The sequence below is a fragment of the Trachemys scripta genome, chromosome 7 (assembly GCF_013100865.1).
Source record: "Trachemys scripta elegans isolate TJP31775 chromosome 7, CAS_Tse_1.0, whole genome shotgun sequence".
Taxonomy (NCBI): Eukaryota; Metazoa; Chordata; order Testudines; family Emydidae; genus Trachemys; species Trachemys scripta.
The window spans coordinates 85272548-85285912 of NC_048304.1; the positions used below are offsets into that span (position 1 = coordinate 85272548).

At 40.7% G+C, this 13365-nt stretch overlaps 1 protein-coding gene across 1 annotated transcript in view; it reads right to left on the minus strand.

Moving 5' to 3' along the window:
* Positions 1-13365, minus strand: part of SGPL1 (sphingosine-1-phosphate lyase 1) — a 53805-nt gene that overhangs the window by 3340 nt on the left and 37100 nt on the right. The window contains exons 7-13 of the mRNA XM_034775295.1: positions 8326-8414; positions 6838-6943; positions 6109-6207; positions 4847-4996; positions 3446-3684; positions 1972-2118; positions 43-163 (exon numbers count right to left, since the gene is read on the minus strand). Of these exons, the coding sequence (XP_034631186.1) occupies positions 43-163; positions 1972-2118; positions 3446-3684; positions 4847-4996; positions 6109-6207; positions 6838-6943; positions 8326-8414 (951 nt within the window). The remainder of the gene's footprint in view (positions 1-42; positions 164-1971; positions 2119-3445; positions 3685-4846; positions 4997-6108; positions 6208-6837; positions 6944-8325; positions 8415-13365) is intronic.

Sequence of the window (13365 nt, forward strand, 5' to 3'; positions counted from 1 at the left end):
ATTTCAATACAACTTCACTCTTATTGTACAGGGTCTCCTTACCATGCCGGTGGTCTTGGCTTTAGGGTCCTTCATGATCTCTAAGACACAGTCTCTGACATCCTCCAAGAATTGTTCTGCAATGCCAGGTTTTGTGTGCAACAGCGTAATGCAGAGATGGATGCTACAAGCAAAGGGGAGAGGAAAGATAAGCCATTTCACAATGGAAAGGGCAGAAAACTATTCCTTACATTTTCAGAGTAATTAGGAGGGTTTAAGTCATGCCACTCCCCTTGACTGATGAGGCCCCTTTGAAAATTTAAGATATAACACGTTGGGCCTGCCAGCACCCATATGTAGGTGTTCTAAAGAATAATCAGATTGATTGATTTTCAAAAAGGAAAAGCAGATAACTCACTGCTATTGCCCCTTCAAATACAATAAATCCAGGGAGAATACACATTAAACAGTGTTTCCCAGACATTTGAAAGCGGAGCCCTTCTTTACAGAAATGGCAGTCACACCTCCCTCTGTAACCTCACCACATGTTAAAGACCCACGCATCTTAATACATGTAACTGCAACATCCCACCCTTCTCTAGTTAATCTTTCATCCTTCCCCTCAACACATACACACTTTAGGAAATGCTTGTGTGGATCTTCATAATATACTTCCCTCTACTTTCTTACATGCTTTGAAATATTTTAAAATCTCAACTCTGATAACTATTATTAGTATCTGAGCTAGCACCTATTGAAATGAATGGAGCAGCTCACACCTCAGAGCTATTGTTTCAGCTTCTCTACAAACTCACCTCTACCTTAGCCTCATGTTTTGAAGGTTTTCTTTAAAAGCGATTTTTTTTTTAATTGCAAACTGAGAATCTGGAGAACAAGTGAGAGGTCTGTCCTTGCCTCCCCACTGAGGTACTGCTTCACATCCTTGAGGGGCATGTGCCCCATCCTTTGGGAAATACTCACCAAGTTCTAGCAGATTGTTGTATGTAATCAACTTTTAACACAAGCACCCTCAAATGCTCTGTAATTAGTGTGCATTTTCACTAGGAAGTGTGTACTTACTTTGTGTTGGCCAACACATGTTAACTAACGTGAGATAGAATACTAGCAAGGACAAGGCAGTTTGTAGTTTTCACACATTAGCAGGCTGAGGTGGAGAGTAATAGGAAGCCCAGCGTTTACCTTGACCTAACTCATGTTCAAGCTATGAACTGCCTTGTCTTCCTTAAGATTTTAATGTCCATGCTTTGATGAACAGTGAGGACAAGGCCTAAATGCAAGTTGTTAGCAGATGTGCATAACCAACTCTTGACAAAGCAAGAGGGGCCATTTCATACATAGGACATAAAAAGCAACCATTTTGTTTAGTCAGGCTATGCAGACAGCTCACACACAGTAGGCTAAATGGGAATATTTACATATTGTAGAAACCCACAAAATTTTGCACCATTCTAGGCTTCCAGAAAACTCTAGGAACTAGCATAATTTAGGTTCCCCTCCAACTTTGCACCTCAGTGAGTTTTTTTCTCTGTGTTGTGCAGTTTGTTTGGTTGTGGTTGTTTTTTTATGAACACATTTTAGAAGTCTACTTTCAGAGACGCTTGGCTAAGAACTGTAGACAACTACAATCTCCTGAAAACCAGAGATCTATCTCGACAGATAGTCAACATGGTGTAGAGACACATAGATGTGACTGGGTTTCAGGAACTCAAATTCTAATCCAGACTGCCACCTGACTCACTGTGTGGCCTTGGGTAGCCACATCACCTCTCTGACTTGATTCCCTCCATCTGTAAAGTGAGGGTGCTACTTATCTACCTCCTGCACAGGGATGTTGGGAGAACTGGCTATAAGAAGTGCTGTAAAGTTGCTCTTCCTGGATCTAAAGGCATTTCTTGACCACAGGTGTATTTGTCCATCTGCTAGGCTACAATTGGCCTAAATTAATAGTTCCCATTTTGGCAGTCAACTCACCTTGATGGGTACTGCAGGACATTTAAGTTCCATCCTCTAGTGCTTAACAAATTTGACAGCCGATAGATATCAAAAACATCTGATCCGATAGAGATGACAGACACCTCAGGTTTCCCAAAGATTTGGATGTTGTCAATTTTCCGCAACCTTGAAACAGTTAAGTCATTTATTTTCTCAATAGTAATAGAAGATAACTATTTTGTGGGCCTTCTCAGGCCCAAGGGAGGGAATTCCATAGCACTGGAGCATAGAGTGAAAGATACAGACAGTATCCATGGCACCAAAATCCCTCAAGAATGGGTAACAGTTCAGGGAGTCAGTATGTAACTAGGACACAGCCTGTTAGCCTAAACTTAACCCATGCCCACAAAAGGTAGATTTAGTGATCTACATTATCAAGTGCTCCTAATAAATCCAACAGAATAGAACCAAGATTATCCAAACCCCACTTACCCAAAACAATCATGTTTCCCAAGAGTCTCAGGTACATAAGGATGACGATCTCCCTGCCACTTCTTGTGGGGGAAATGAACTTGTGTATTTACAATGTTTACTGAAGGGCAGACATTTCCTCCCCACCCCGCCCTCAAGCCTTCTTATTGGGGAGCCAATTCACTATGGAAGTTGCATGTTATGGAGAGTCAGGAACAACTTGGTCACTCACGAGACACCCATGGGATGCGTTACTGGTGCAAGACATTAGTTTCTGGAAAATTTAAACCTTTCATTTAAAAAAGAAGTTTAGCTCAAATGGTTAACAGCAACCTGCTGAACAAAGATGCCATGTTATTTTCCTGTTGTAAGTCTACAGACAGCTTTAATGCCTGTGCTTGCTGCTCATCGCGCTGCCAAAAGCATCAGTACAAATCCTATGGTAGCAACAAAACTGTCTAGAATTACACTGCTGCAGCTGCAGCTAACCACTCAGGAAAGCTATGAGACCAACAATCAAGAGTGCTCAGACAAATAGAGGCTGTGAAGAGAGTGAGGTAGCAAAGAGCACAAGCCCTTTGGGGCCAAAAAGCACCAAGGTTGTCTTCAAAGAGAACAGCTGCTCCTTCTTTCAGCCAGTGGAGTGGAAAGTTTCACATTTCATAACCCATTAGCTAGTGGCTGATACAAAATACAACACCCCCAAAGCAAGGTTCAGGGACAGCAGTGTGGTAGAAATTCCTACACCTTTTCCCCTCCCCCCACCCCAAACTGTAAATTGCAGGGAAGGGTTGGGTTTGAACCAAGGCATTATTGCTAACTTCGTGGTCAGAGACCTGGTCCCCTCCTCACCCTCATCCTTTGCACGAACTTATGGCTAGTCGGTGTTTGGATAAGCCCATAGCATATCGAGTAACACTGGACTTTGGGCTCTAGCTTCTTCAGTTTGGAGGGTGGGAGCTAAGGAATTTTGGGAGGGGTTCTATGTTTAAGCTCCAGAAAGGCTCAAGAGGGATGACAAAAATAAAGCCAAAAAACATACCCTGATTCAATGAACCGTGCAGTACTAATGATCTTCTTAGTAGCCTCAACATAACCATCTTCTCCCATGTACATCAGGGTTGCCCAGCAAGCTGCAATGATGCCACCAGGTCTGGAGCCAGCAATGGTGGGGGAGGCATAGATGCCCCCTTGCCAGTCAGGTGCAACAAAGAACTGATAGTGCCTGTATTTCTTGTCACTGTACAATACCACTGAAGAGCCTTTTGGGGCATAGCCATACTGCAAGACAGACACGACGACAGGCAAAGGGTATGTATGAGCACGTACACAGGTAAAAGACTACAGATAAATTGAAGTTCACATTGGATAAGCACTGCTGGCATCCACATTCCCACCCTTTCTCATGTTCTGAAGTATCCAAATATAGAAATAGTTCATTTTAACATCTCCCCTTCCCCTGCCTTTCCTGGATATTAATGCTACTTTATGGTACAGTGGTGGCACCAGAAAAATTTTGACAAGCTCTGGCAGAGATCCAATCACTCAGGCTGCCTGGGGAAAAATGCCAAAGCATAGCAGGAAGGAATCAACTTATTCTCTGAACCATGATGTTGTATATTCCCCTTATTTAGTACATAACTATAGTATTATGGGTCATAAAATTGTCCATTCTCGTTCTACCTGTTGAATTTACAAGATATGACAATATACAAAAATATACTAATTACAAGTACTAGATACATGTATTTTCAGAGGACAAAGAAGAGTTCAAATCCAGCTTCAAACACAAAGTACACCGAATGATGAAAGACTGCATAAAGCAGAATTTCCTCTCTTTATCCTAAATGGACTGCCCTTTATTTTCATTGATAGTTTCTTTTTGTGTAAAGGAACAAGGCTGAAAAGGGGGCTAAATACTTACTGTACCCATCATGAAGCACATATTTTCTGAACTGCAGCAGTGAATCTGAGATGTTCTTACCTGCTTTGGAATTTGGGTCCATAAGAAAAAGGGGACGTTTAAATACATACTGTTGCAACACAGTACGATTGGACCACACCCAGGCAGAAAAATGTTACTCCAGATGCCTAAAATCAACCCCTAATGCCAGCAAGAATACAGAGCACTAAGGTGTTCATTCATGTGCATTGGTTCCCTGGCAGTTCCCACAGCCACACGCAATTTTATTCCTGTTGTATTTCTGCCACATCCTCCTCCTAGCTCAATTCTAGTGGAATGCAATGGAAGCAATACAAAGTGCTATAGGAATGCCAAGGACAGGGTTGACATTAGAACTCTTCCTTGAATGTCCATTATGGCAGGCCTGGCTACTCCACTTTTAAACTGTAACCGACTCTTATAATTTCTTAAAGAAAGTGGATCTGGTGCAAGCAATACCATTTAATTAGATAGATATCCCCAACGGCTTCTCCTTCTCACCTTGTGGGTATCTGCAGAAATGCTAGTCACACCTTCCACACGGAAGTCAAATGGACGCTGTAGCGGAAACCCTGCCTTCTCCATGAAAGCAATGAGGAAGCCACCCAGACAGGCATCCACATGGAAGGGGATTCTATACTTCAGTGCCAGCTAAACAGAGACAAGAGGTCCTAGTTAGTTACTCAAGCAAAACCAAAAAAGTAAGTTTATTAGAGTTCTTGGGACAGCTGAGTTAATTTTGTATTTCACATTTGAGACAACGTTTGGAATCTCCAGAAGGGTCCAAAAAGCATTACTGCATCAATTCTCAAGCAGTGGAGCACTTGGTGGGGGGTCCAGAAGATCTGGCTGATCATATGATGTTGTTTCTTCTTGCTTCTAGATTTAAAAATCCACTATGAGACTGCTAAAAATGTATTATTTGTCCTGTTATTGACATAGGAACGTAACATGACTTTAATGGGAGGAGGTGTCCACGATACACTACTATGGCGTGGTCCATGTTAAGAAAAAAAAAAAAAAAATTAGAGTCCCCCTGATTTGTAACATAAAAAATAAAGTGAAATATAAATCAAAAATGTATCCAATATTCTCTCCTCCCACCACTCCAGTTATGAACCCACATAAAGGTATTTCTAAACCCTTTGATTTTCCCCAAGTAGTTTTCTAATCATATTTGTTTAAATGAAACTGTTCCTCCTCCAACTCCCCACCCTAGCTCAACCTCCTGCTGCTCTCCCCAGACTTGGCCCTGCAGTGAAGAAGTCTAGTGCCAAACAATTGTGAAATAGCCTGACAATAAAGCATCTTCAGCAACAGAAGAAGGAAGATACAAGAGACTGGCAGTGTATTCCACTTTTGAAGACAGAAGCATGCATTTAAAATTTGCCATTTTGCAAGAATCCTCATCAGCATGACATATCACTGTATGAAACAGTTCAAGTTGTCATTTGAAATACTTAAATCTTGCACTATTGGGGCAAATTTTAAACTAATCTGTAATAAATTATACCAAAACCTGAGAATCCTATACTCCCGCCCCCCGACTGCTTCCCAACCTCATCACTGTTGATTAGCAGCTGATCTGCTTCAAAACAGTTGCTCTATTTCCCACTAGCTTGTTCCTCCTTCTACCAGATTCATTCAGCAGTGTCACAATTCTGCATTTACATCCTTTTCTACAAAGGAAACACTTGCCCAGAATATTCAAGTTTTTTTAATCCCTCTTCCCTTCCAACCTCATACTTCAAGGGGCACTCTACCTTTGCCACCTCCTCAATTGGATCCATAACTCCATGGGGGAACTGGGGAGCTGAACAGGTCAGCATCGCAGTGTTCTTTGAAATAGCCCTTTTCATTGCCTGAAGATTTAAAGACAGAAGATAATCACATGCCATTTTCCAATTTCCACCCTGCCAAAAAATGAAGCTACTAGATTTAAGATAAACCAAAACACAAGAGCTTATGAACAGTGTATATAGGAAGACCTTTGTTCACAGGCTGTAGATGGGTGTTCATTTCTACTTTCTGTAAGAACTCTAACTACAGTAGTCTGTATCCTGTCACTTCAATTTCATAGCTGTTGTAATGAAGTAGCACACTCAGCACTTCAATTATAGACATAAGAGACCAATTAAATCCATTAACCCAGCCCCTGTCAGTTCAAGATTATATCCCAGGTTTTCTAATATTTTGTCTGAAACCCAATTGAAAGTGCTTCTGCAATGCCTAGACACAAGGATATATTCAATTCTAAATTAATGTGCTAGGCCAAAGGGAACAGTTTAAATCTAAATTGTTTACAGCATGGCCCAGTGTAGAATGCAACAATTATTTTTGCTACAGTTTTATTTGCTGTTTCTGATAAGCACTAATCATCACCACCATGTCTACCTATCAACCCATCCCTGATGGGCAGACGACTGCTATTTCAGGAACATTATTGAAAGTTTCCCACAGAAGAGGTGTCTAGTGCTGTCTAAGAGCAATACCTGAACATCCACTTGCATGGTCTTGGTCAACGGTATGTGCACAATCTTCAGTCCAAAATAATGAGCTGCTTTATCGAATGCTGCGTGAACACTCATTGGAACCAGTCTGAAAAGAAGGAAAGGCAATACTTCAACCAAGGAATGTTTAGGCTGAATTTGAATACCTATCCAGGTGCAAGCCAAAATTCATACCGCAGGCATTTGTACACCTTATCCCTTGCAGGCAGGATACTCAGCCTATTGGCACGATTTATTTAAAAAAAACAAACAAACAAAAACAAAACAAAACAGGAAATGCGGGCCAAAGCTTATTTTGGGCTCACAGGCCCTGTGCTTTTCTGAACTAAAATATACAATGTTCCACCATTCACTTCAAACTTCAAAGGGATAGTTAGAGGAAACTGCTTCAAAAAGACTATTTCTTTGTATTGACTTATATGAAGTAAATACAAAACTCATCATTCTCCAGCTCTTTAAAATAAAGTTCTCTCATCTCTTCCAAAATGAAGTCCTGTTTATAAAAAAAGTGTTGAAAATTGTGCAATGTCACTGAGGTTTGCTCTGCAGGAGCACATCAGAATACAAACACGTGGGGATGCAAGTACACCAAAGGAAAGTAACATGCAATCTACAGTAAATCCAATAGATGGCAGTGACTGAAGGCTCAGAAAGATTAACCAAAGATGAATTAACTTGGATTCATGATGCTTCACAGTTGTTCAGCAGTCTGCAACAATGTTAGGAAGAGAGCTCCTTCCTTCAGGCTTAGAAATTTGGAATCAGACAAAAGAACACTGTTCTTATCTCTATTATAATATTTCCTCCACAAGCAATTTACCAAAGAAACGCTTACTGTTGCTTCATGAGCTTTAAAAGAGTACACACTGTATGAAGAAGAAATCACTGGAGCTTGATGATGTAGTGCTCAATACAATAGCCTTTCAAACTCCAGCTCAAAATCATATGCAAGAAGTATTTTGGTAATCTTAGTCTAGCCCTCCTATTTGAGCAAATCAAAACTCCAACACATTTTAAACTCTGCTCCAGAGAGGTCCAAAGCTGAAATGGTCTGGGTTTTGTAGGCGAGCATTTAGGTATTGGCAAAGCTTTTGGGGCTTGGAAGTGGAGATGCTTCTCACCTATCTCTAATTTTAGATTCAAGTGTGCCTATGCCCCGAACATATACACTCAAATTCAAATTAGAAGGGATGAATCATGAGCAATGCTGTTCATGTTAATGTCATCTCAGACTGTTGAAAGCCTGCTGTACTATTTTGCATTATTTCTTTCAGTTTGGGTTTTTGTCCTAGGTTTGGCCCTCAAAGTTAACAAATGAATGGAGGGGGACGTAAGAGATTAAGAGAAATGAGAGAAGAATGCAGCACACCACCTGCCCCAAGCCAGGGCTGTGAGGTGATCATTTTTCAGGAACAATAAAATCAGACAAATCATTGAAAGAAAAAACAAGCCATGGAGGTAGTTACATACATTTCTGGGTGCTTGATTCCTCTCTCGTAGGCTAGATCCCTGTAGGCTTTACAGGCCATCAAAATGCTCTCAGTCCCACCAGAGGTCATCTATTGTGAATAGAAGAAACAAATGAAACAAAGTACATTTGCAGAAATAGGGGTGGGAAGGGAAGGGAGGAGTTGAGAGGTTAACATGCCAATGCTCTGAGTGAGGTTTCAGGCCAGAGCGTCATAAGAAAGGCTCAGTTCTACAAGTGAACTGGAAACCAAAGAAAAGATTAAAGTAGCTTTCTAGTGCTTGAGGACCATCACAACACAAAATGTGTATCTAAAACACAAGTTGTCTTCATTCTGAAGACAGGTGGCAGAATAGGTTGCTCATTCACAAGTTGGTAGAGATGGTTTTATCACAAATGAAACTACAAAGGGCAATAGCGCACCTGAGTGGTGCTTTTTCGATCACAATACAGGAAAGCAAAAATCTACAGACTTCTGATCTTCATATCACCAACACCAATGCCACAAAGAGCTTTTTAGAGTGCTTCAGTTATTTACAAAGGAGAAAGAGCTAATCATATGGGAAAAGTGTTTAATACAGACCAGTAATTGTTGTATAACTACAGCTATCTATACAGTTGATTCTGCCTCCATTAACTTTGGAGCATAGAGGCATAGGTATGAGAGAGCAAAAGCATAGACAAAGCTTTAAAGAGAACATTCCAGGGTGCTCTTGTGGGAAAAACTAACCATTTAATTTTCATATTAGTCATCTTAGACTGTAAGCGGTTATTTGCTGATCACCTGCTGCATATAAAGTCACTGCTACCCTGGGTCAGGGGTGGCCTAAAGGTTCCAGTTAACTGGGCTAGATGTTCATAATTAATTTGCCTTTGGAGAGCTTTATATTTGGATCATCAGCCCTGCTTGCCAATCCAAGCACCACTAACATAAGGTAAATCAGAAAAAAGGTAACGGTCAATGTTTTTATGCCTTAAGATGTATTGCTGGTCTGCTACAAAAGCACAAAAAGCAACATCTGCAAAACTAAGTGGAAGTGCGAATGTGTGACAGTGACTAAACACATACAGATATCATGAATAAAGGTCACAAACAAAAAATCCCTCTGTATTTATTCCTACTGCTCTTTGTGCCAAGCAGCAACAGCTGCTTCAGGCCGTATCCACACCAGGGATCTGAAAACAAACTGTGCTCTTCATAATTTGCAAAAGCAGCAACCAAAAGGCTTGAGGTAACAGAGCTTCAAATCGGGAGGGGGAAACCGCTGTATTTATTGTTAAGCAAGCAGGTGGTGGCAGGAATATTATAAACATGTTTTATAAGCCACGCCAGTCATTCCCAAATTCTTCTCCAAGCCCTTAACCTTTTTTTTTTTGTAGGGGGGTGGAGAGGTGGGAGAAGCGGGGACTGCTGACACATTTGGAGACCTCCCTACTTAATGTAGTATAATACTAACAGAATTGTTCCTCTTTATTATTAGTTGGTAGTATTTAAATGAACATGACTTATTTATTGAAACACCTACATTCTGCTACTTATTTACCACAATCTTCCATTTATATTATTAGATGCTAAGTGGTTTACACTACCAGATCCTGGTGCTTCGCTGAGGAACTCCCAATCTTGCTTCAGCCTCTCCTTCACCTTCGGGACAACACCCCCACTGACAAACTGAGCAGATACCTATTTGCTGTGAAGTTTAGCTTGTTGCACCCGATAATGCCAGCCACAAAGTCCTTAAGATTTCTGTCAGCATAGCTAGTCAGATATGGGTGTTAAAGGTTTTCTATGATCCTAACCAACATAGCTATACCAGCAGAAGACCTAGTGTAGATGCAGATATACCAGTGAGAACATCCTTTTGCCAATAAAGCTTATTTTGTTTGGGGAACTGTTATAAACTAAATCAGCAAAAGCACTTTTTTGCTGGTATAAGCTGTGCCTCCACTAGGAGGATATGCCAGTATATAGTTATATTGGCAGACCGTTTCTTGTGTACACAAGACCTGAATCATGTCATAGGATCTCTCTTCCTCTAGTGTCTGCAGTGAGCTAGGCAACTGGCCAATGTAGGGTGATTCAGCACCAGCTCACAGCCTTCTTAGATATTTCTCTCTGCTCCCTTCAAAGGAAAGTCAACAGTAACAGGGAAGTTGAAAGGATTAAAATCAGACACTGCTTTTGCGTTTTTCTTACCCTAGTACTCTAGTTTCAGAAGCCAGTACAGAAAAGCACATGCAAAAATCAAGAACAGGAGTGTGTTTTGGGAAATGGAGGATAAGAAACAACAGAATCCCTCCATTCTTTCTAAAACTGTGTCAGTTGTTTCCTTATGAATTCCCTCAGAACTTCAAAGTACCTCTTTATACATCTGAAGTTAGCATTTAAAAGTGAAAATGTGATGTTTAACCAGAGTTAGATTCTATCCTTGTCTCTTTCTCAAGGGAATGAAAGCTTATGGGTCCTTACAAGTTACTATGAACCACCACCCTAAACATATCCCTTTTCCATTTACCTCTGCATTAAAAAGAAGAAACCCATCCGACCTCTATCTTAATGCCTTTCGCAGAATTGTGGATTCCAGAGTTTAATTGTTGACTAGGAAATAAAACCTTTAGAGATGGGAGACAAAGCTGGCAAAAAATCCTTGATTTTCCAGGTTGTACTAGCCCCATGAATGATATCAACAAATTGTAGTTTGTTGCTGGGGAAGCATGTACACCAAAATCCAGTGCACAGCTATTCCATGGTGGCAGCATCACACAAGGCCGCTACAAGCCAACCTCCTGTCAATCCCACTACTTACACCTCACAAGGTGATCCAGTCTCATCATTGGTAGATAAAACCCACAGACCTGCAAAAGGGCAAGTCTAGGTCCACAAGAATGGTGCTCACATTTCACGTTTAAAAGCCGACTTCCAACGTGAAGCTAGCTACCTGACAAAAGTTCAAAGCACTGGAAATTGGGAGAATGGCAGAAGGAACAAACATGCCAAGTTTTAGAGAAGATACAGGGGTGACTCATTTTCTTTCCTCTTTCTGCCTCATGTACATACTTTAGGCAAATAACTTAAAAAAGACACAGGCAAAGCTTTAAAGAGAAAAAACACCAAGACTTTATGGTAGCAAAAGCATGTGCACACAGAAGTCAGCAAGAGCTCTGAGTTGACTGCTTGTCTCCAGCTGNTTCTGCCTCATGTACATACTTTAGGCAAATAACTTAAAAAAGACACAAGCAAAGCTTTAAAGAGAAAAAACACCAAGACTTTATGGTAGCAAAAGCATGTGCACACAGAAGTCAGCAAGAGCTCTGAGTTGACTGCTTGTCTCCAGCTGAGGACAGGGTGGGCACGAGGAGAAACAGGAATGGAGAGGGTTTTGTTTTGTTTTTTTAAAGTTCCTCATTCTTCCTAAAGACACTGTATTCAAACCAGGGGGTAGTCTTTAAAATGTGATGGGGATTGTGCGGAAAAAGGGGGGGGGGGGGTGAGGAAATTAATTAACTGAAGTTACATGGAAAATCCCCTCTTCACTGGAATTACAGGGGAAATCCATAAACATTCTCAGAAGGATGCCTACAAAAAGAGAAAGCTTGCCGTTGAGAATCCAATTCCACATCATAGGAGAAAGAAATCCCCAGACTATGCAGTGAACATTACATGATTCAGAACTGATTGTAAGCCTCCATCTGGAGTCTCTTGTTACTGCCCCCTAAAATTAAGGGCCGCAAAAAAGAGAACTGATTAAGAAAAAACTGGAAACACGTTTTCCTGTTGGAAAAGACTAGCTTGAAATATTTCCAGAAAGATGAGCATCATCGTAAAAAGTAATTCAGGGGGGAAAAGGTGAGTTGAAAACTCCTACAAGGGATTAGCAATAGTAGTATTTAAACATAAGGGGAACAGTTTTAGGAACGTGTCCAGAATGAAGACAACTCCCATAAATAATGAAAGTTGTGCATCTAATTTAACATTCACTACACTGATAATTTACTCTATTTTGTTTTTACACTCGTCCAAGGCATAAGTATCATTCAAAATGCTGCAAGAAGTCATACATGATTAAGAAATAAGAAATCCTGAGAGAAATCCAGTTCTAGAGTAACAAGGAAATAAATTTGACCTCAGTGGAAAGCAGTTACAGAAACAAAAACCTGTTCCTATATATTCCCCAGCACTCTGGACACTGAATTTTTACTATGTTTATCCAACATGTTCCACCTGCCTTAATAGACCACTGAGGGGGCATTACTGAAATTGTATCAACAGTCCCAATTCAGATTAGTAACAGTGGTCACCTCATCCAGAATGAAAGAAACCAGACAGTAATGTCTCCAGACATGGCCAGACTATATGTCTCAAAAACAGCAGTTATGGCCAACAATTTCAGCAAATGTATATTTTAAACTACAAGATTGTAAGTGGAATAAAAGTAAATCAGAGACTTTATACATTAAAAAGGGACAACAACTTTCAGACTACTCAAATTTGTTTAAAAAGAAAAAATCACAGAAGTAGATTCAAGCACTACAGCTGTCCATGGTCTGCTTCATTTTGTTGCCTCACACACCGCCTCAAATGTTTCTCTTTTAAAGTCTGAAAGTCACACAGAGGAAAAGCTGACTGCCCCATACAATGTCAGCAGTGTCAAATACATGAAAAAACAAAGTGAAGGCACAGATAAAAATGCTTTTTCCCTGGCCCTTCAGAGACAGTGATCTTAGGTGTTAAACTGAACAACAGAAGGTGGGGGGGAAACATGCAAGTCTGAAAAGTCTTCGAAGAAATATTCCTTTAACTGTTTGGCACAACTCTCTGGAATGACTATTTGAGCCATCAGAAATCTTGATGAAATATTTAGGTACAAAACCTTACCTAGAAGTTACTGTTTTGAAATCATGGCCCACTTCTAACCCTTTGAGACAGTCTGTCACACTATGTGCTCAAAACATCTGGCCTCCACATCACCTCTCTGGGGCCTTCCTTTAGCTCTGACACTTCCCCAGGATCGTGAGGCACCAAGAGGTCCCTTAGTCACAAA